Source organism: Dromaius novaehollandiae, chromosome 28 (assembly GCF_036370855.1).
Source record: "Dromaius novaehollandiae isolate bDroNov1 chromosome 28, bDroNov1.hap1, whole genome shotgun sequence".
Classification (NCBI taxonomy): Eukaryota; Metazoa; Chordata; class Aves; order Casuariiformes; family Dromaiidae; genus Dromaius; species Dromaius novaehollandiae.
Genome location: NC_088125.1, coordinates 2,665,054 through 2,688,620, shown reverse-complemented (window position 1 = coordinate 2,688,620; position 23,567 = coordinate 2,665,054). Strand labels below are relative to the sequence as shown.

Genomic DNA, 23,567 nt, shown 5'->3' with positions numbered 1-23,567 from the left:
GATGGTGGTGGCTGATGGGATTCATGTGCTGCAGGGAGTCTCTTGGGGGAGGTGGCACAGACGAGGGGCTCTTGTTGTCTCCCAAGCGTGTGGCATCATTTTCCAGGGGGATCTGAGTGACAGCGCCCAGCCTGGCTGTGCCCAGGCTGCTGGACCAGCCCGGTGAGGGGCAGTTAATATAGCTACAGTGGTTGTCATCCTGGCTGTGCCACTGCCTTTGGCCAAGCTGTCCTGAGGCAAAGATTGGGCAGTCCACAGGCATGTGATGGCAAGGAGCAGTATATCCGTAGTCCCCTTACCCTCTGTCTGTCCTTCCTGCTGCGGACTGGGCCTGTGGATTTGTCTCCCAGAGTTGGGCAGCTGCTGGGTCTCCCTTGTCAAGAAAGCACCTGGAGCCCAGAGCAGCTCCAGCTCTGTGCGCTCGGGATGGGGTCACTTGGGAGGGCCATGGGGCCTCCAGAGAGAGCACAGCTGGGCTAGGATGGAGGATGCATCCACAGCAGCCCCTAGATTCCTTGTGACGGTCCCCAGGGAGAGACTGCCTTTGGGACAGAGACTTGGGGACCCAGCAGCTCTGCCAACTCCCGGGTCCCTGAGCGGGGCCATTCCTTGGGGCAGCACCCATTAGCAGCTCCCCAGGGCTCACAGCATGCAGGGAGCAGGGCTGAGACCCCGTCAGCATCCAGAGAAGCTGGGTGCAGGGGTGAAGGGAGGGAGATGGGAGGAAACAAGTTTCCTGTGCTGTCCTGGAGGGGTAAGTGGCACCGGTGGTGGCACTGACCCTGGTTGTCAGGAGCTGTCTTTGCCCTGCCTGCTTCCTTGTCTCTCCCGTGTCCCAGACCAGTGGGAGCAGCAGACCCAGGGGAATGAAGGGCTGCTCCCTGGAGGAGGGGGACATAAATGGGGCTGAGGCTCCTGCCTGCTGACAGGACACAGTCCTGGGTGCTCTCAGCCATCCACTGCACCCCGGCACCCCAAACAGAGCTGACTCCCCAGTGATGGAGCAGTCTCATGAACGAGGGTCACACATAGGACATCATGTATGTGCGTGTCTGCATGGGAAAGGAGTATGAAGGACAGAAGTCTGTACGGTGATTTCTCTGCATGCATTTCCCCTTTCAGACATGGTTTAGGGGTTCTGGAGGTGACTCACTCATACATGGGCTTGCTATGGGATGTGAGAGCATGCGCCTTTGGATGGGGGGACAGGGACATGGTAGTGCAGAGGTGGGGAGTGTGGAGAGGTGCTCTCATCACTGGCAGAAAGGAACAGTCCCGATTTGTGTGTGTTTGTGTTTGCGTGTGTGTATGTGTGTGTACATGCAAGCACATGCAAGCTTAAGGGAAGTATGTGAACATGTAAGTATGTGTGCATGCATGACTGTGGGGGGGTATATGTGAGCATGCAAGCACAGGAGAGTGTGCATATGTGTGCATGCACACTCGTGTGTGTGTGTGTGCACATGCGTAACTGTTTATACATACATAGATTTGTGCATATTGTGTGTGTGGGGGGGACATACATCCTGGGTGAGCTCCTTGCAGGACAGTCCCCAAACTCCACTTCCCTGCAACATCCCCAAGCCTGACGTATGTGTGTCCAGCACAGGTAGGGCAGCCCCAGCCACCCTTCTGTGGAGCAGTGCTGCAGGGAACGTGAGGTTGAGGTGGGCTCGGTGCTGGGAGGGGACTGTTGGAGCACGGGGTGGGAGATGGGCTCTGAGCACTAATGTCACAAGCACAGAGCTGGGCTGCCTGTCTCTGACTGCAGATGAGGGTGCATCACTGCCCATCTTGACGAACACTTGGGATGCTCATGGCCACCAAAAACGGGAGGGCAGGGGGGTGCAAACATCTGCCTGGACACAGCTCTCTGGCATGCAATGCTGGGGTGCTGTGTCTTACCCATCCCTAGGGTACCACAGTCTATAACCCATTCTGGGGCATGGAAGGAACACGCTTCTTGCTTGCTAGGAGCATGGCAAACATTAAGGGAGCGCAAAATGAGTGAGACCAGTGGATTGAGAGGATGGAGGGTCCCCATCGGTTTACAGATGGAAGGCGGGTAGGGAGGTAGGGAGAGCATCCGTGGGGCAGCTGCGTCAGGGAGAGGCGGTGGGGGGCCCTGCCCACCCAGCCAGGCTCCCAGTGCCGCTGCGAGCTGCAAGCACCACCTCGCGGCTGCGGGACGGGCTGCTCGCAGGACAGGCAGCAGCCGCAGCCGCTGCCGCAGGCTTGCAGCTCCCCGCCGCACGCTCTCCCATTGCTGCAGGCTGGCCAGGAAAACAAGGCACAAGCTTTGCTCCATTTCCCTGGGTACATCAGCCCTGCCAGGGAGCTGCGTGGCTGGAGGCTGTGAAGAGAAGGCAGAGGGCATGCAGCACACCGTGCTACACCCCATGGGCTGGATACGGGCCCGGCAGCACCCAGGGGGGTCCCGATACCTGCTCTGAGCCAGTGACTGGGCAGTGCTGGTGCCTATACCTGTCCTGTCCGTGGCACAGAAGTGGTGGGAAGGGAAGCCTTTTGCCTTGCAGAACTGGTAACGCATATGGCAGCTCCACTGGGGCAGAGATGAGGCTACAGGATGAGCCGTGGCTCTAACACCAAGCAAGAGAATGCATCTTTTTACAGGGTCGATATTTATTTAGCTTAGGAATGCTACTTTCCATCAAAAGTTCCTCACTTCCCACTGCTCTTCTGCTGCGGCTGGGGAATACAATGCTAGATGGTGATGAGGGGTGCTGAGACTGTTGCCCCCCTCCCTCCGCTCTGTCCACACTGGGCACGGCCACTGCTGTCTTGGCCAGCTCCCTCCGGTGCCTCGCACACACACTGCACCAGTTCTGCAGCGTGGCTGTGCATCTCCCACGGCAGGACCAGTCCTGCCCAGGGCAGAGGTCCCACGGCAATGGGTACCCATGCCCCAAAGCAGTGGAGTGCTGTGTGGCTGCAGCCATCCCCATTTCTCCCAGCCGGGGTGCAGGCAGCCTCAGGACGAGATCACGTAGGCAGTGGCGATGTACTTCCTGCCGTTGCCGTAGGTGGACTTGGTCCAGGTGTAGGTCTGGATGCTCAGGCTGTGGCCGCCCAGGCTCAGGTGACATCTGTGGGGATGCAGCCCGTGCTGTAGCCTGCTCCAACCCCGAGTCCCTCACCTGGCAATTGCATCCCCCCACTCCGTGGGTTGCTCTCAGTTTCCACAGGGCAGCCTGGCTCCATGCCTCACCCTCCCCATATGTGATCCCCGTGCTGACCCATTTAGGCCTGTGCCCTAAAGAGCCCCTGCTGAGCTGAGGGTGTCTCCAGGCACCAGAGGCCGACTCAGCGTGCTGTGACCAGGAGCTCAGCTCCAATCCCTGGGCTCCTCCAGACACGCTGTGGGGTTCCCCGGCTCAGGCAGTGGGGAGCAGAAGGGCATTGCTGCCTCCTTGGCCAGAGGACACAGAGGGACGGACCCAGGCAGGTTTGGTACTTACGCCCTTCCAGGCCGAGTGATGAAGCACAGCGTGTACAAGCCAAATTCGAACTCCGGGCTGCACCCGATGAATGCGGAGCCCACTTCTTTGTAAAACTCATCCCAGCTGAACTGCATCCCCAGCACGTCAGGGTAGGTGTTCCACTAGAAAGCAGGAGAAAGAGGGATCAGGAGATCAGGCTCTTTGATCTGCTTCGCTCTGGGTGCACCAGAGCAGCAAATTCAAGCAAAGTCCATCTGAATATGAAGTGTGGCATCCTAATATCTTCTCCAGGGACACCCACTCTCAGGGAAACAGGTCAGGAGCACCTTTCAGCTGGTCTGAAGGGCTGCCAGACAGAGCCAAGGCTCAGCGACGCAAGCAAAATGCCAGGGTGAAAGCAGTGGGACCTCTGCCTCCAGGGATGTGGGCTCTGGAGAGTGGGGCTGTGGCAGAGCTGGGATCCCCCAGATTAGCCACAGCCAGACAGTAAGGAGCAGTGACGTCAGGGTACAGCCTAGTTGTACAGCGGCTGTCAGGGTACGTCCTTACCCTCCAAAGTCAAATCTTGTGTTTTGGAAGCCTCATTTGCCCAATGCAATAATCTTTTCTGTACCTCCCCATCCTCCTTCCACCCTCAGGTCCACATATCAGAACAAAGGAGACATGGCAGGGTGAGCACCTCTGACCCTACAACTTCTCAGGACACATACTGTAGGGATTTCTGGTTTGCCCCGTTTGGGATCTGGCTGACAGAGCGGCATCAGCTCCACCTGGACAAGCCAAGCTGGTTGAGGGCTTGTGCAGTGCTGCTGGCTGTGTAGCCTTGTGGTAGCACTTACCGGCCCATCATAGCTGTAGCTGAAGTAGTTGACGAGACCCTGCTTTTCCATAAGGTAGAAGCGAATCCAGTTGTGAAATCCAGTCACTTTCCCTTTTTTTACTTCCCCTGAATACAAATGAGACCATGGAATGAGCCTGGGACCCTCCACCTTTGCATGCTGATGTGGAAGAGGCCCTGGATACCTCCCTTCGTTCTTCCCAAACCAGGGTTTGCTCAGATGGGGCTGTCACATTCCCCCAGACCCAGACAGGCACCTCAGGCAGTGCTTGTGCTCTGATCAGCCACTGCTGATCAGCTCTCTGGTTCAGCCAAGCACAGAGCAAGGCACTCAGCTGGGGTGTGCCCATCCCCTCGGAGATGCATCGCCACAGCAAGGAGCTGCACCACCGTTTTCCTCCTGTCCCATCAAGAGGCACTCAGACTTGGGCTCTACCTGAGAAGACATGCTCAAAGCCACTGGAGTCCCGCTCGCCGTTGCCTCTGGAGTAGAGGCCGAACCACATCTCCTTCAAATCGGTGACAAATTCCTGCTCAGAGCTGTAGCGGTCTGGAGACAAAGCAGGGTGGAGAGTCATGAGGCAGGGAGAGGGGAGCTGGCTGCTAATGGGACCAACATGGCAGTATGGGAGCTCTTGGGGAGGCAAAGGCAGGACCCCCCAGCCCTAACCCTAGCCCCCACCAGTGAGGTCCTTTCCCTTGGGACCAATTCGGTGCTGTCCTGCTCGTTTTGTCACATGTGAGGACAGGCCTGGAGAGCCTACTCCTGTGCCCTTACAGCCTGCATCCTCCTGGGTCATGTTCCACCCAGCTCCAGGGGTGTGTTGTATTTTGGGGACTTATGTGACTTCTCTGCAGAGAGGATCTGGGGTTGTGAGGTGAGGAGTATTCTAAATACAGCAGGGAGAGCAGTCCCCACCGGTGGATATTGGCCTGCTGCAGAGCCTGGGCAGAGAAGTGGCTGCTCAGGGATGCTGGTGACTAGCCACCCCCTCGTTCTACTCTGGATGCCCCTATCCTGCCAGCTTGCTCCATACTCACTTTTTTTGTGGAGGAAGGCGAAGAGCTTCTTCATGAGCTCAGTTTTCATCACCTCCTTGAGGAAGTTGTCCTGCTCCTTCAGCTCTTCTGCTGTGACCTCCTCCTCCCTGCCGGTTGCCCTCTGGTAATTGTCCAGCAGCTTAATGAAGCTAGCATAGGTGGGTTTGGAGAAGAGCTTCTCATTGACGTATTTGTAGAGCCTGGGAGAGGGGGCACACTGCAGTCAGTGGAGGAGCGGAGGTTCCTCTTGGAAACCAACCCTGTGCCCTCACTGGCCGGAGTGGTTTCTGCCATCCTGGCTCCTGGCTCACAAACACCTTGCCAGGATGTCTGTGGCAGTACTAATGCCCGTCACACTCACGGCTCAGGGGAGTGGTCTTCCTGGTCACCCGTCTCGTCTGGGGAGACTTGGTGCTGTGGGTTAATGATGACATCAGTCGGCTGAGCTTTGTTGTGATCCGCCTCGTAAAGCTGCTCTGAGATGTGCAGGAGGTCCCCATCCGTGATGGCATCCTGGCTGCTGGAGAAACCCTCTGCAGGGAGAGGCAGAGGGCTGGTGTGAGCAGGCAGGAGCTCCCAGTGCCCCAGGGCTGAGCGCTATCCACCCACAGAGAAATGAGGGTGGTGCTGCAAGTTCCAGCCACGCTGAAAAACCTCAGCAAGGTGCCAGCGAGGCTGAGTCCCAGGACATTGTGAGATCTGGGCACTCACGGTGACACACAGGAGGGTTAAGGGGTGCAAGGAGTGGTGGCTGCCTGCGATCAGAGGGCTGGGGATCCCAGCTGGCACCACCCGGCCTCCCAGGAGAGACTGGGCTGGGATGGAGGTTGGCCATGGCATGGTTCCTGTGAGGGTCAGGATGGGAGTCCCTGAGCCAGGCCATTTGCAGGTCATGTCCTTGTGCTCTCTGTGCAGCCCTGCTGGATTTCTGAGCCCTCCTGGAGGTAGTCTGGGGTTGCTATGCTGAGTGAGTGTCCTAGGAGCCATCAACAGACCTGCGGGGATTACAGACTCCCTGTCAGGCCTTGGGGGCTAGAGCTGCTCATAGGGCTAACAGCCATCAGACTCCTTCAGAAAAAGCTGGGGTGACACAGGCAGGATCAGTCCCCATCTTCCACACGTGACACTACTCTCCGGAGTATGTCTGTAGGGATTAGCCACCTCTCGATTTCCCGTGGTTTAGCCACACAGTGATCAGGGGATGCAAGCGCCAGTTTATTTCTGCCTCTGGCTGAAGTACCTGGCTCGGTGGCTGATGCTGCATCGTCACTGGGTCTGGTGAAATGAGATAATGCTACTAGCAATCAGGCAAGTCGTATTTGGGCTCTTGCTATGCTGTGTGGCTTTGACACGCGGTGACTTTGAATGAACGGAAACAGAATGATATGGATGTGCTTATAGCCAGAAACAGATGTGTGACGTCCAGATGCTATCGATCCAGGACAGCTGTGGTTCACAGAGGAGCGAACAGCCCAGAGGCAGGCAGCGTGAAACGTGGGTGGTTATTTATTGCCTTCAGTCAGAAAGATAGCTACTTACCACTGCTGCGTGCGTGCTCTGCCGCTTCGGCCCAGTCTCCATCTACATGGACCCAGAGGAGAGGAAAGGAGAGAAGGTCAGGGTGATAGAGACATGGGCTGGGAAGGGGGTTGGCCCAGGGCTTCTGCTGAAAAGCCACCCGTGGAGGAGCCCACTTGTGTCTCTGGGCTGGTCATTAGGGGGTACAGGCTGCATTTACATATTCAAGTATGTTTGTGCACGCACCGACGCACAACAGCACATGCAGGTGTATGTGTGCACACACTCATGCATGACAACCCAGGCAGATATGCATGTATGCACATGTGCACTTATGCATAGCAGTGTGCACAAGCGCGTGTGCACATACACCTACACAGCAGCACAGGCAGGTAAGTGTGCACTTGTAACCAGCCCCTTTATACCCCAGAGCCAGGCTCTGGCAGCCCCACAGCCCCCGTCAGCTGTGATGGTCATGGGTGTGGGAGAGCAGTGGGTTGGCCAACAGCAGCCCCTAGCAGAGCCCCCACCTCTCCTGGAGATGCTCACCTGGGCTGCAGTATGTATAGTAATCCTCACAGCAGTTGTGGTATCTCTCACACTCGGCATTGCAGTGGCACTCATCCTTCTCGTTGTATGGCTCCTCGCAGCGTCCCTTGCAGGAGTCAGAGGCTGTGTAGAGATCTTGGGGACAGAGAAACAACACTGTGGTCTGCAATATGGACCAACAGCCCTGCCCCATCCAGCTGATGACCTGGGAGCTTCTCTTCCTCAGGCAGTCACTGCCCAAGCTGGCCTTGCAGGTCTGCGTCCTGCCTCAGAGCGTGAAGCAGGGAACAGCTGTGACCAAGGCCATGCAGAAAGTGTCTGGGACTGAGGCAACATGCTCCAGCTCACCCAGGCCTGGAGCCCCTAGAGGGGGGGTGTACAGGAGTTCAGGTGGGATGGACTTTCCTGGGCTTTCTGACTGTCTGCTGTGCCCAGCCAGCACCAGCACCACTGTCCCCACGTGCATGGGGGTATCACATCTAGTGCAAGCTCTTGCTGCAGGTCTGGTGGTTGGTGGAGACCCACGGCTGAGCTGGCATGCTTGGGGGTCATCTCCTGCTCTGGTCGTGTAGCTTCAGGGAATGGGAGGAGAAGGCATCACTGCTGTTGATGTGACTGGTGGGATACCTAGTTTGTGGTGTGAACTGGTTCCACATTTGCCAAACCACAGCACACTGTGGATGCTGCAGCAGCAGCAGCAACAGCAGCAGCAAATACCTGGAGCTCAATCTCACCCCACTCAATCCTGTTCTCATCCCAGCTGGTCCTGCCCCCACTGCTCGGGTGGTGACCAGGCACCATTCACTCTTTGATCTCTTCCTGGAAGAGACAAAAGGACCAGGCTCCTTCTCTGGGGCTGCTTGGGATACCTTGGCTCTGACTGAACTTTGTCAGCATTTTGGGGGTGAGCAGCTGAGTTCTTACAGCCATCCTTGGGCCACACATCCATGTGGGTCACTCGTCTTCAGCCACAGACATCCACTGTGTCACAGACCTTCACAGGCCACTTCACACAAGGAAACACATTCTTTGCTCGCCACCATTAACTGCCTTTTCTGATCCACCCTTTTAATGCCAGGCTTGGCAGGAACAGGAGTCCCCCAGGGGCCCCCCCAGGGTCCAGCAGTCTCTGGGACAGGGGAGGAATGCTACATTCCAGACACCCTTATTTGCAACCCAACTGTCAGTCTTTCTGCAGTCCTGGGAAAACTGGGAACTCTTCCATGAGCTATTTATACGGTAAATGTGTCATGCAGTGTGTGATTTATTACACATGGGGCAAAGTTAAAAATAATGCAGCAACTCAAGCTGTGCTTTGAATAACGCAAGTACTGTGTCTCAGAAGGATGATGGACACCTACTGTCAGGCAAAGAGGGGCTGCAGTGGATGAAGCAGAGACTAGATGCTTGGTTTGTATTAAGAGACAACCAGGAGAGTGCATGCTTAGGAAAGTGCCTTTGCTTCCATGCTGCCTGTCAGTTATTTTAGCCTCCAGAGCAATTCGTGACACAAGGAGTGAGACAAGAGGCAGCCTGGGAATGGCCTTTCTGGCATCCCTTTGCTCCAACCAGGAAGCTAATCATCTCTGAGGATGTGCTGAGAAGCTGTGTCTCAAATAAGCTAGCTGTAAAGCACTCGCTGGAGGAGAGGGTGTTGCTTTCTCTAGCAAACCTGCAATCATGCAACATCTTAACGCCATCTGGGAAGCAACAATTCCCAGTTGCCTGCCTTTAACTCCAGCAGGCAAAACATGCCCAGAGGGCAAATCCTGATACAGCAGCTGAGGAGAGCAGGGGTCAGACCTCCAAGTGTCATGCTTCAGTGGTTTCTCTCTGTACCTGTGTTACTAATTCTGTAGTCTTGTGCTTTACCTGAATTGTTTGTGCTTTTTAGAGTTGCCATTAGATAGTTGTAGGCAGCAATAAGGTCTCCCCTTTGCCTCCTCTTCTCCAAGCTGAACAAACTCAGCTCTCTGTGTCTCTCGTACATCACACACCTCAGCCTTTGGCTATCTTAGTGGCCTCTGCTGGACTCCTCCAATGTGTCCATGTCTTTCTTGTACTGGAGAGCCCCAAACTGGACACAGCACTCCAGATATGGTCTCACAAGTGCTGATCAGAGAAGAACCCTCTCCCTTGGCCAGCTGGCTGCCCTATTGCTAATATAGCCCAGAATGCTGTTGGCCTAGCTGAACAGGCACACTGCTGATGCCTGTTGACTTGCTGTCAAGGGGTCATTAGCAGCAAGGGGCTGTTTGAGATGGTCCTTGAGGCAATATGCCTCGGGTCCTACTTTATTCTCACCTTTGCTAGTGCTTGTTCAGGGAGAACTGGAAAAGGTTGCAGAGCAGATGGGCATGAAATGGTTTGTGGGGGGGATGCTGTTCCTGGCTGCTCGTGGTTCCCAAGCACCCTGGCCTTGCCAGAGTCCATGGAGCAGAACAGCAAGGTCTGGGGCTCTGATGGGGTTGGCAGCTGGGATCCCTATCCCTAAGATCGTATCCCACTCGCTCCCAAAACAGAAGTCAGAACAGCTCAGTCTGAATCATGCATCTAGGCTCGTTTTCCAGCAGCAGTCCCAGAGGGATTGTGCAAGGCAGGAACTGCCCACACACAAGTCACTGCTGAGATGTTCCTGGTCCTGGGGCACGTGCTACCAGGGCAAGTCCCAGCAAAGCACCAATACGGGGAGGTACAATGACTCAGCCTACACTGGGAGCCTTGCAGAGTCCTTGGAGGAGCAAGCTCAGCGTTGACCCATTTCCTGCCTGGGCTCCAGGGCAATAAGACAGCAGCAATGTGCCAAGGCTTCTCCCTGCATGGGGACAGTGGAGGGAGGGGTGCTTGCTCTGCCTTTGCACAGCCAGCAATTCAGGCACGGGCCAAATTATGGCAAAGTAGAATGGCCACACACTTCTCTTTGCCACTCTTGATGGTCAAGTTGGAGGAGCTGCTAGAGCTTTTGGAAGAGTAGAGCTGATGGGAGAGCTGGCAATGCTGCAACTTAAGGATAGTGGCTAGAGCAGAAGGACATGACCAGCAGTGCTGTGTCAAAGACAGCAGCACTGTGTGCACCTCAAATCACCTGCATGCAAAGGTGCTACTGTAGTGCTGCTGCCCGGGAGTTACATCACAGCCAGGGGAGAATTTGGATGGTGGCAGCTAAGATCAGCCTCCTGCCCTGTCCTCTGACTGATCACTCATCCCCTGACCAGACCCAGGTGTTCTGCCCTCTGTGCAGGCCTTTTCCCAGCAGAAATGAGACCTCACAGGTACAGACAGCTTCTCTCGGCAGCCCTGCTACGTGCTCTCTGCCTGGGGATGCTCTCCCTGAACAACGTAAGGCAAGGCAAGATGCAATTTCAGCAACCAAATCCTCAGAACGGCCCCCACTAAGATGGGACAATATGTATTTGGCTTGTCCAGTGAGAATATATTTTTTGACTACAAAAACCCAGACAAATATTTATTTTTCATGTTTACCCTCTTCAGCCAAATGCATCCCTCCTCGAACATAGTTTTTGGACAAGAACAAACTCATTTTCACTTCTGCCAAAAGTTTTGAAAGCAAAAACATGGACCATATCCTGAATGGTTCCAGTCAGCAAGGTGTGGGGAAATTTCTGAGACATGACAAAGCCTTCCCAGAGGCTCTCAGCCTTGCTTTATACATGGAAATGAGTTACAGTTTGTGTCAGAATAGCATCCACGAGTCCCAGGCCTGACTCAAGACCCCACTGCACAAACACAGACCAAAGAAATCAACTCTACCTCTAAGAGGGGCCACTTGAAGGACAAACTAACTTTCAACAAAAGAGCCATTGATGGTCTAAACTTCCCAAATACTTAGTTACACATTCCCGGCCTCTGCCGGATCCCTCTGAAACCACATATAACCCTGACTCCAAGTTGTCTGCGAGGTGATCAGGCAAAATCTCCCTCCACCATCCTGCCTAGCCCATGATGATGGAAATTGCTATGTGGTAGAAGTGTTACAGCTCAGACAGGTCCATCAGGGTGGTGCCTCTGATAGCTCTGGTCTGAAGTGTGTCCCAGGGACAGGCCACAACCAGAGAAGCTGCCCAGCTTCCTAGCCATGCTGTCTTTTCTCCAAGTGTGTGCTGGCCCATCACCAGCCCAGGTGGCAGCTGGGACTGTAATGCCTTCTGAGTGATTTGCTGGTTTCCAGCCCACACTGGTCCACGTAGGACACAGCAAAGCTGGAACAACAGCACTTTTTGCCCCATCTCCTACCCCGCAAGCACCACGCGCTGAAGGAGGCTGTGAGCAGAGTTGCTGCCCAGCCCTGACACAGGTTGCTGCTGTAACTGGAGAAGTCCCACAGTGTACTCCAGGCTCCCGGGGATCATAGGCAGAATCAAGTACACCAAGACTTATGGAGGCCCCTGCTCCAACATCCCCGCTCAAAGCAGAGCCGATTAGATCAGGTTGCTCAGAGCCTCGTCCAAGTGAATTTTGACCATCTCCAAGGATGGAATTCCCTCCATCTCTCTGGCCCTTGTCCCAGAGCTCTTACAGGGAAGATTTTTTGCTCATGTCCAATTGAAATTTCCATTGTTGCAAGTTTTGTCCATTGCCTCTTCTTTCACTGTGCACTTCTGAGAAGAGCCTGGATCCTCTTCTCTCTAACCCCTTTAGGGAGTGGACAATGACATTAGATACCCCCTTGGCCATCTCTCCTCCAGGCTCCAGGCCCCTGGCCATCTTAGCTGCTGCTGGCCTTGCTGCTTTGACAATTTCTCTTGTTTGACTTGTTGTTCTCCAGGTCCCCCAGTCCTGCCCAGCCAATCAATCCCTGTTCCAGTGTACCCCGGATATTCTTTCAAGCAAGAATAACTTCTGTACTTGCCTTAAAAAAGGCTAAAACATGGCAAATCCTCATGCCTTCAGGGCAATCCAATGACTGGATGGTAGCAGAAGTAGCTCCTCCTCTGCACTGGCCTTGCAAAACTCCTCACCATTAACCCTGAGATGAGTCGTCTGCTTCTGAAATATCAGGTACAACTTGCTGGCAAGGGCAGGATGATGATGAAACTCCCTTCTTGCAAATAGATCCCAGTTCACATGTTATGCAAGAGCACGGCAGTGCTAAAGCCAGCTAGTCATGTGCAGACTCCTTGGTAAACGCAGAGCCAAAACCTGACGCCCCCAAACCACTCCTTGTTGCATTATCTGTTATAAAGAGGGGGATATTCTTTATCATGTCTTCAGGCCTGTCTCCCTTCACAATAACCTTAACAGAGTCCTGAGTTCAAGTCTCCATCATGCTCCATCCCTGATGCCCTAAGGCCTCAGGTACCCAGGCCTGTGCTTGTCCTTCTGCCCCATATCATTAAGCTAGTGTTTCAAGTGAATCATGTGCAGCTCCTGGCACACTCAGACATGATGGGAGCATAGGGCCTTGCAACACACACCAGTTCTTGGGAAGACCATGCCTGCAGTCTCTTGCCACCTCTGTGTAATCGATGGGATGACCAAACCCTGCTAAATCCACCTCCCGATGCCACCAAGTGTATTCCACAAAATGCCAGCCTGTGGACCAAGGATGTTCAGCGCTGCTGGAGCCACTCAGCTCTGCAGCCTCCCAGCAGTTTTGGAGGTGCCCTGGCAGACTGAGATCACAGCTTGGATTCAAACATCATTCACAGATGCTTCATCTCAAAACTTGCATTCAGCCATGCATGTCAACTCTCATCCCATGTTCTCCTATCCAATTAGACCATATGAGAAGCTTATGGCACGGGAAGGCTTTATGCAGCACAAAGCAGTCAAGCAGAGCAGAGCATATGTGCAGATGACCATACAGGTGATGGAAAACCACTTGCCGAGGCCCTAAACTGACACATTTCCAGCTTTGGTACTATCTCTTAGTCTCTGTCCATGGGACCCCAGAGCACTTCCCAGGCCCAGGTGTTTCTCACCTGCCTAATCTGAGACCTAATTCCTGATGAACCCAGGTGAGCACCTCCCCAGTGTTGGAAATCCCACTGCACTCCACTCCTGAGTCTGGAATTGTGCCAGCTCTCCAGACCCACCAGTGTCCAGTCCCAGGTGAACGGGTGCAGCTGGGTTGGACTCTGCATGGGTGAATGGGGCTGATTTCTTCAGGAGGTGCTCGTGAAGAGCAAAACACCCAAGCTCACATTGCGTTTCCATTGCCATTGTCTGATTGGCACCATGGCTGAACTCTGCTGCTCCTATCCCTCAGCAATGGAGGGATTATGGAAAAGGTATTAGACAAACATTTCCCTTGGCTTTCCCCCAGCATAGGAAGAGCGCAGCGCATGGAGCAGCCAGAGGAAGGTTGATTTGTGTGATGAAAGCACAGTCAGGAAGCAGCCTGTGGACAGGACTAAACCCAGGGGAGGTCTTAGCTTGTTGCAGAGAAGGATAAACCACCCCTATCACCAGCTGAACCCCCACAGTCAAAGCAAGCCCTCCGCCATGAAAATATCCCTCACCGGTAAGCTCTGCTGGATCCAGCTTCACCAGGGAATAGTTGTCCCAGGGCCTCTGAGCTCCCAGTGGCAGTGCCCTCAGCACTGTCCATTTTCAACCCATCATTAGCCCCTTCCCCACCAGATGCAGCAGATGTTTTAGCCTCACTGCTGGAGCAAAACTCTTTTACTCACTGCCAGACACGCAGCCCAAGGCTATTCCTGCTCCAAGGAGAAGGATCCAGGTCTTCATCGTCCCAGATACGGCAAGCTAGATTTTTCAAAGCTTCCTGGAGAGCGGGTTGGGAATGCCGACGCTCCCTGACACTCGCTGCTATATGTGGATCCCCTCCAAGCGAGGAGGAAGGGGTGGGGAGTCTAACTGTGGCGTCACCAAGGAATTCACAGGCAGGCTGCACCCAAACCTTGCCAAAACTCATCCTGTGTCTGTCTTAATTACAGGATACCTAGAATGGGAGTAGGGCTCGTAATTCCAGCTCCTGGTATTGCTCTGCTGCACACACCTCCCCATGTCCCGGGACAGAGGGGAACCCAGGCAGTGACTGCAGAGCAAAGGGAAAGCTTGTCAGCGGGGTCTGTGCGTACTCAGAGCCCAGCACATCCCTTACAGATGAGGGCCTGTGGTTAGCGTCAGGGCTTGGTCCCCCAGGCGTGCCTAGTGCTCCCAGGCAACTGGTGCTAAATAGCCTCAACACTTTGGCCCCCTTCTGTCCTCAGGTGAGTGGAAGATAACCATCTCTTCCTCCCCAGCTGCTGTCTGTTGAGCCTGTGCTCCCCTTAGGATACTGACTGGCTTTGGCTGAGGCCTCCAAGTATTCCCGCAGCACAAGGAAACCCTGAGACACTGCGCTGCGAGCCACACTTCAGCACCAAGGCTGCTCAGTGAATAAGAAGGCTTTATGGCCTCTCCTAGTGATGTGGCTCTCCTAGTGAAGCTCAGAGCCAGTCCTTCTCCACCCAGCACACTGTCGCCTTTCTCTGGGGTCCCATGCTCTCTCCACGGCCCTGGGTAACACTGAGAAGGAGGCCAGCTTGCGTCTGGCGTGGACACTAGCCTCTTCCCGCTCTCTGCCAGGAGCAGGGCAAACCCAAGCTCAATTCAGTGCATCCCAGTTACCACAGTCCCCAGTATCCCCAGGTGAAGATGTCCCCTGAGCGGTGGGTGTTCTGGTGTATCCGGCAGGAGAAATTGCTCACCGCATCATTACAGCCTGGGGTGTGCAGAGGGGTCCTGGTTCCCAGTCCCAGAGTGTGCTGCACTTGCTGAGCTGTACACTCAAAGGGAAGGGAGTTGCTGGATTGGGTCAGAGTCCTTATTAACCCAGCATCCTGCCTCCAGTGGTATCTTCCACAGAGGCTTCCAAGGAAGGTGCTGGGGCTTGCAGCGAGTGGATATGACTCACCCGCCCCAGCAAAGGTTCCCTCTGCACCCCATGCCAACATCCAAGCTTAGCCCATGCCCTGTCCTGAGCAATTTTCAGCCTTTTCCAGCTTATTTTTGTAATATTTTTCTTAGTATTAGCAGCAGTGGAAACGTCAAAGGTGATGAGGCTGGCTGTGCTTTGTTATTACAATACAGCACACTCACTGGAAATTCTGATATGGCTGTTTTGGTAACGGTCTTTATAATTCATATAACTGTATTTGCTGTCCAGGCAAAGCTCTAGGTCTGTGAACTTCCTGCCCACCGTGGCCTCTAGAGGCAGCGATCTCCGCAGGCAGCTGTGCAGCACCTCCAAAAATCTCTTCCTTTTTGAGTTGTTCTGGAGATGCCCAGCAGCACCGGTGACTTTTTTCTTACATGAGAGATGAGGGATGGGGACCTCCAGTCCCCCTGTCTAGGCCTGTCCTTGTTCACCTCTGCCATCTGTCTCCTCCTGGAACATCTCCTCGCCTATGGGTTCTCACCATTCTCATGCTGCCTCTGAACTTCAGCATGTCCTCCCTGAACCAGGGCCAGTCCAAAAAGCCAAGGGGCCAACCCTCTGGTTTTAAAGAGGTATTGTAATCTTCCCTGAATTGTTCTCCATCCTCTTCCTCTTTATATCCTGACACTGTTGTGGTATTTCACCAGGATGCACAGGAACAGCAGTTCCCTTTGCTGGTGGTGCTGGGAAACACCTGAGATGCATTTTAGAACAGCCCTGACCATAAAGCAGCATAGGAGGTTTTTACCCATCATCTCTCTGCTGCCCAACTCAACTGCTCAAGGAGCTGAACTCAAAACCACACCAGGAAAATAGTCCAGGCCTAAACCCACCTTCCTTTGGGAGTTTTATTTAAAAACTACTGTTTTCCTATTTTTGTTGGGAAAGCACCCCACCAAAACAAGTGGTAGGGAACTGGGAGCTGGACAAACAGCTGGGAGGGGGCAGGAGTTTCAACCAGTTTTGCCACTGGAGGATGGTGATGGGGAAGTTCTTCTCCTTCCTGGCTGCTCCCAGCCCCGGTCCCCCAAAACCCCACACAGGCTGCAATCTGCTCATGTGGCAGGGAGAATGGTTTTATTGTCTACAAGAATTGTCCTTTCTCATCTTTCCAGTCAAATAATAAATGCATCAACAGTGTGTGTTAGTGCTGAGCCTCACGGTCCGTTTATTCCTACTGCCACAGACAGCCTCTGGTTTCTGACTCCTCTGGCTCTCCTCACATGGTGACGTGGTTTCTCCAGGACTCTCATCATGAGCCTTTTCCAAATCCTGGCCAAGGATCCCACCCACAAATCCCACCCATATCCTTAGATCCTGGGGTGGTTCAATGCTGGTTTGTCCCTGGAGGATCGTGCTCCTCTCCATGGATGCTTTGGCCAGGTATTTAGCTAAGGTGTTGCTGGGAAGTCTTCCCAACTGGAGGCTCCAGATCACGTCTAGAACCTCTGTAAATAGTGAGGGTGCCCCAGGCTCTGCTGGGTTGGCTGCTACAGCAGCTGCTAGATGGTTGTGCTCTCACAATCTTACAGCTGAGTGTTTCAGCCAGCTTCACAGCCCAAACATGAATCCGGTGGACCAAATCCCTTTTTGTGACTCCATGTGGGTCAGAGCTATTCAGCTCATCTAGGTTCAGCTCCGGTGAGGCCTGAAGTACCAGTGCAGTGGATTTGCCTTTGTTCTGTTCACATGGCAGCTGGTTTTCATGACTTATTTTTACTAGCACCTCACTCAGTTCCTCTCCAAGTTTTTTGGAAGACCAGCGACCAGCAATTTCCTGCTCTACAGTATGAAGTCATTTTATTGCAGCACATCCTCCTCTGATCCCTGCACCTTCGTCACCAGAAGCAGCTGGTCCAGGACAGGATTTCCCCATGTTCTATGGGGTGGTGGGATGAGGGCAAATCACTCCCTGTCCATTTCTGCCCCCAAAGTAGGTCTCTGCTCTGCAGATGATAACTGGCCTCCAGACACCACTCAAAAAAAGTGGAGGCAATTTCTAACTTTCATCAGCAGAGCAGGTGGCAACCATCTGTAATTTGTCCTGCCAGCACAGCAGTATTACAACAGCCTTAATTCCATAGGGTGAGTTAGCTAGCCTGGACTAAGTGTTTGGTATAGTGAGGATGAGGTTTGGCTTCCTTCTCACCCCTCTATCACTTCCTACTCTCCACCTTGAGCCAGTGACCCCACTGACCTGTCATCCACGAGAGGTGCTTCATTTACTCCTTCACCTTCATGTCATCCTGTACTGAGTCTGCTCTTTGAGCCTGTTGCCTCATCAGCTGGCTCACGCACACTGCGTATGACTAAGCCAGGATGAGCTCCCACTGTCAGGGATCTCCTTTTGGTTATCTTCATTTTGGGACTAGCTTACCACTGGCCTGAGACATGTAAACATTGTCTCTGCTCTGCTCTGTTTGACTGAAATTGTTCAGCATTTACAGAAACACAGAGAAGGGGAGCTGGGGAAACAGGAAAAAAGAAAGCAGCCATTTCTGGCTGAAAGAAGCCACATAAAAGCTGAATCAGTCCCAGAACTGCATAGAAGTCAACTTCTCCCCAAATCCAGGCTGTGTCATAAGCCCTGTTGGGGGTGAGGAGCTCGCATCAGTGGGGATACAGTACTGCCTCCCCAGGAGCATGTAAAAGCCATTGTGTCCATTAAAGGTCTTGCTCTTAACATGTCTCTGAGATGCTTGGAAAGAGGAGGAGTTGCAGAGTCAGGTGATGGAGTAGGTCCTGCAGCTCCTAGAGAGGGTGCTGGATGCCTGCTGTGGTTGAGCACAGAAGTGGGAGCCCATTGCTAGACATCTCCCTCAGGCCTGCAGCTAAAGGCTGGCACATGATGCAGCAAGGAGTGCTTTTAGCTTTGTACTTCCCCTTCCCTTTGGGTAATTAAGGCAGTCAGATTATCCCCACAATACGCTAAACCCTATTGGAGTCCCATCAGATGTTTAACCTGTCCCTGAGGCACGGCAGCACATTCCCTCGCTGTGGCTTAGTCCCTGCCCACTGGATCTATGTACAAGAGATTCACTCATTGCTGCTGGACACCCTGCAAAAAAACAAACGGGCTTCGTTCAGTCACCCCCACAAGGAATTCGGGGTAGAAGTTATGCTTGAGGGCCTATGAGAAGGGCACATCCCTGAAGGTGTGGATGTGGGACCTATTGCTCCTGTTGTAGAAAGTTGCTTCCCTGGCCTCGTAGTCTAGGAAGATGCTGCTCACCCTAGGCTTAACTTGGAGCATCAGCTCTGCTAGCGGGGAGGTAAAAGCTGCGTATTTGTTCTTGTTTCTTGAACACTCTCCGTCAGTGTACAGGGTCAGGATGGAGAGCAGCAATGTCACAGCTCTGCTCAGCGTATTCATCAGGTCATGGTTCTCTGAGCAAGAGTCTCTTAGAGGGGACACAGACTGCAACACTTTCCCCTTTGGTTAGTACCAGGTAGGTGTCTCCTGGCCCATCAGCAACGATTTTCCCCTTCCGACTGTTCAGGTTTAGCCAGATCATGCACCCACACAGCATGCCCTGTAGACCTGAAACCACCTGGTTGCTGGGTGGGCTGCAAGGAATCTGTTTCCTGGATAGCGGGGACCCCTATCTGCTCGTATATCAGTTGGGCTATTTGGTGTCCTTGGGTACATCACAGGGATTGGGATCGGTGTAATGGATCGCAACCTTCACCTCCTCAGGGTAGTTTGAGTCAACGACTCCTGCCTCAGCGTCCATCCCCCTGGAGATCTAAACTATCACAGAGCACCACGCAACTATAATACCCTTGAGGTATGGCGACCGCCAACCCCATACTCTCAAGATGATGGCTCTCCAGTTCTAGGGTTATTTCCTTGTGTGGCAATCGCAGATCCAACCCTGGACTCCCACGCATGGCTCGCATGGGGAGGCAGGCTTGGGGGTGCAGCCGTTGCACTCTAAGCACACACGGCCGCTCGATGGATTCCCCTCTGAAATGAGCATACGGGGTAGAGCCACGCCGTGGGCGGTCATTGAGGCAGGCAGTTGCCTGATGGATGTTTTTGCTCCAGCCTGTGAGGGCACCAGTAGGGGACAATTTGCACAGCTGCTCTTTGAGCAGCCTGTTCATTCGCTCTATCAATCCTGCCCTTTGCAGATGGTAGGGTATGTGATATGTTCCGGCTGTTTCTGGCTCTGCAGCCCAATTTTGAATGTCATTCCCTGTAAAATGAATGCTCTGGTCACTTTGGACTTCCACCGGTGAAGCATATAACCCAATCAAATCTTCTAATGCCTTAATGGTGTGAGCCTGGGTAGCTGCAGCGCAGGAGTGGGTGTACAATAGACCAGATCAGGTATCTACAGTATCCGAACGTAGTGCCGCGACTCTCCCTTTTTTTCTTTTTCACGTTTACCCTCCTGTTTCCTGACTCCCTGTCTCTGCTAACAGAGGATGCCTCTGCTAACTGAGATAGCAGCGCTGCAACTTCCTCCACTGTACCTGCCCCCCCCCACCAATCACAGGTAGCACCATCGCTTTAGGATGGGGAGGGGCAGTTCGCAGCATCTTAGTCTGGATGGTTTGCTCATGAGGATCTGATCCGGTCCTGTAAACTTGGGGGAATAAATTCTGGACAACATTCCAATTGCCTCAGCTGGTTTATTCCTGCTGCAATAGTAGTCCACCCGGTGAGCCCGTCATCGATGTCTGCAGCGGTCAGCCAGGTTAACCACGCCGCGCCCGGCACCCACTCCGCTAGGGAGGGGGAAATATTTTGGTTTTGCTGCTGCAGGGTGCAGAGGGTGTTGCACAGCCTGGGATCCTGGGGCAGAGCCCCTGTCCTGCTGAGCTCCTCTCTAGTAAAATAAGCTGCCTCTGACCCATCGTCCCACAGCCTTAACAGCCACTCTAATAACCCTTCACGGGGCTGCTGCCCATACTGCCCCTGCAGCTCTGATGCTTTAAAATCACAAATAATTGTGGACCCTTTCAAATTGGCTGCATTTGGTCCGGTGAGCTGCTGCTCTGACACTGGCCGGGCAGCTGCCTCCCCCTCACGCTCCGTGTCTGATTCTGAGCTGGGGGGCTCATCAGGGTCCCAGACATTGCCATCCCAATTTTCTGGATCCCAATCTGCTTTTTGCACCAGTGCCCGCAGCCAAGGGATGGACATCTTGCCACCCTCACTGATGCCGCCAGTGATTTGCAATGCAGGTGGCCAAAATCGGTGCTCCAGCTTCTCAGCTCGATCCACAACCTCCTGGGTCATCTGTCAAGCCTCTTTAGCAACCACGAGATCACTTTCCGACCGCCCATTTCTCTGGTGCTGTGTCAGCAGCGCCTCGTCCAGGGTGCGGAGCGCAGTCAGTAGGATCCACCCCAGGTCCCCCGCTGCCTTCTGCACCACCAGTCCTGCTTTTTCCAGCCAGAGCTTGGAAATCAGTTCCACAAGCCGTTCTGGGGATACCCCCAGCTCACTCTCTAGCTCCGTCCATGCTGTGGGGGTGACCAGTCTCACCAGCCTGTGAGCCATGGGTGGCACCGACCTGCAGCGGGCCACCTGGGAATGTGGCCTTGTCCTTTCACCCCCAAAGAGGCATCTCCACACCAGTATCCTGCTTACTACAGCAAATGTGACGGCAAGATGGGCAAGAGAGGGTCGGATACTGGCAGAGAGAGACACTCAGGGTTCGTAAGGGGTTAAACGGGATAGGTTTAATAAAGGACTTATGCTCCAAACTGCATGGGGAGCCCTGGGAAGTGCGTGGAGGGGTCACTGGCAGGAGGCTACTGGAGGCACGGGTCGGATGCACGGTTTGGACGCCCAGGTGGGACTTGACTGGCTGTATCCTAAGGGCCCCTTAAATCTACTAGAACTATTTCCTTATCTCAGCTGTGCTAACCTAGAGAAACCACAGTCCAGGAAGCAGCTAGACATTGCTGACAAAATGGAATATGCACGCCTGGCCCTGATGGGAATTTGGTCAGTGTGCAGTTTCACATGCTGGGCTTGCTATCACCTACTCTGCTGGTCACTGACTCCTCGCCAGATCTTCCACAGGTGTTCCCACTACAGAAGGACACAGGCATGATCCTGTGCACGGACTGCTGTGAGCAGTATTCCCCATATGGCACCTCGACAGGGTGCTCTTTAGAGCCTGGATGGGGAAAAATGGACAAGGGTCAACTTTTCCGCTTGAGTGAAGATTTCTCCAGCCAAGCCAGATGACTGGGCCGGCATCCTGTCTGCAGTCGAGGAAGGGAAAAGCCCCTAGACATATCCATCTCTCCAGCCAGCCAGCGAGTCCAGCGCCAGCACTTAGAGCAGCCAGCAAACCTACGGACTGAGGGTAATCTGCAGGCCTAGAAACATACGGAAAAAATGCAACTTTGATTTAACCCTTCCTTCCCCACCAATGAGCTCCTTCCTTTCAGGGCTCCTTTGCCCCTTGAGGGCAAAGAGCCCAAAAGATGTGACAGGGAGCTCAGGGGAGGTTTGGGCTGCCTGATTAGGGCCTAGATCTCAGGGGAACCAGCATTGCCTCTCCATTTTGCCCCAGCCTCCCTAGGCGCACATATTTCTGAGACCATGTGTGGAGCTCGGCACTGCAGGGATGGAATTAGAAACCTTGCTGACACAAGGCTTCAAAACCTTGTCCCTGCCCTGTCCCTGCTTCGTCCTGCCTTGTTTCTGGAGTGATGGCTGCAGGATCTGGGTGTTTCCAAATGGGAATGGATAGAAGAGTGCAATGAGTGCTCCTGCAGGCCAGTGTTTGGGAAGAGGCTGCTGGAAGGCAGCCAGCAAGATCTCTGGGTCAATGGTGAGGTTTGCAAGTGGAAACAACACTCCAGCAGAACAGCCTGGGCAAGGAAAGGGCACGTCCCTCATGCTCACCTACCCTTTCCCTCTACCCTAGGCAGGATCACAGCACCTAGCTCCAAACAGGTGCATTTTAAGTGGGAAGACACTGTTCCTAGGACTCTGTTCAGTCATCTTCCTGGACACTAGGCCATTTCAGACCCTGGAGCCTGACACTAAGCCTGTGGCAGCACCCACTGCACCCATCCATTCCCATTTGGAAACACTCAGATCCTGCAGTCTAGGATGGAAAAGAGGTTAGAGTTTGGGGAACTTGGCAGCTGGTGCTGGAGGGCACATTGCCTGTGCCTTCCTCAGCCTTCAGCCTTCTCCAGACCGCTGCAGCCCTGGACCCAGCTCACCTGAAGCAGTGAGATGCCAGCAGCTGACACTTCTGCATCACCTTGGTGATGAGGTGGCCAAGGCCAGTGACCTGCTTCAGCAGCCGCTCCATGTTGTCCTGTGCCCAGGACCTGCACCCCCTCCATTACTAGCCTGCCAGTGAGCAACTTCTCCTCTTCCAGCACCCGCTGGCACTTGGCAGCCTCCACTGCAATGAACTCCCATCACACCTCCACCACCTCCTGCACCACGTATCCACCATGGCTGGTGGGAATGGGCCCACTGGGCAGCAAGGTTTTTTGGGGGTTTTGGTGCATCAGACCTCCATCACAGCAACTGAATAGCCCTGGGGAGGGTACTGAGCACCCTGAGAAAGCTTGTGAAAAGGTTAGCAGTTTATTGCTACTATCAAGTAGAAACCACTTTTTTTCCTTTAATCAACACTTGACTGAGTTCCTGTCTCCTTCCCAGGGGCAGGTCCCTGCCCTGCGGAATTCAGTCCTTCCTGAGTGCTGGGTCAGCTCTTCAGGAGGCCATCAATAGTCTGGCAATGGAGCGAGAGCTGCCAGGCACTGGCATTTCCCTTGACATGCCTTAAAATACTTTTCTGGGGAGCACTGAGGACTCAGCATGAATGCAGCATTTCTGGGAGCTGGGGTGTTGGGTGCTTGGTCACAAAAGACAAATCTCTATGGCCCCATCCCTCTGCCAGGGCTCCAGAGCAAAGGCCATAGACTGTGTCTGCATTTGCGGCCCCTCAGCCCAGCTGTGCTATATGTCCCTTCAACATCTGTTCCCAGGATGTGACTAAGTCCGATGGCTTTCTGTCACAACCAGGCTGGCTGGACTGGGCCTGGTGAGCAGTGAATGGTGGGTGCCCTGATGGTGGGAGCAATGAGCTCCAGCTACAAGCGGCTGAGCAGAGTCAGACTCAGGATGGCAGAAGAGGTTGGGGAGCAAGCAGGCATGGAAGCACCTGGATCTATCTGCCACCTAGAAATATTCATGCTCTCCTGGGCCCAGAGCCTGAATGCCTTGGCCATCATTCTCTAGGGTGTCCAGAGCATCCTGCAG

General features: G+C 53.9%; 1 protein-coding gene across 1 annotated transcript; it reads right to left on the bottom strand.

The window, feature by feature from the left end:
- Positions 1–2,625: 2,625 nt before the first annotated feature.
- Positions 2,626–14,201, bottom strand: ENDOU (endonuclease, poly(U) specific). Its single transcript, XM_064498495.1, has 9 exons — positions 14,061–14,201; positions 7,408–7,542; positions 6,880–6,921; positions 5,702–5,873; positions 5,341–5,540; positions 4,736–4,849; positions 4,301–4,407; positions 3,480–3,622; positions 2,626–3,107 (listed from the first exon to the last, which is right to left on the bottom strand). The coding sequence occupies exons 1-9, from the start codon at positions 14,116–14,118 to the stop codon at positions 2,993–2,995; spliced, it is 1,086 nt and encodes a 361-aa protein (XP_064354565.1). The 5' UTR covers positions 14,119–14,201; the 3' UTR covers positions 2,626–2,992.
- Between the last annotated feature and the right edge of the window lie 9,366 nt (positions 14,202–23,567).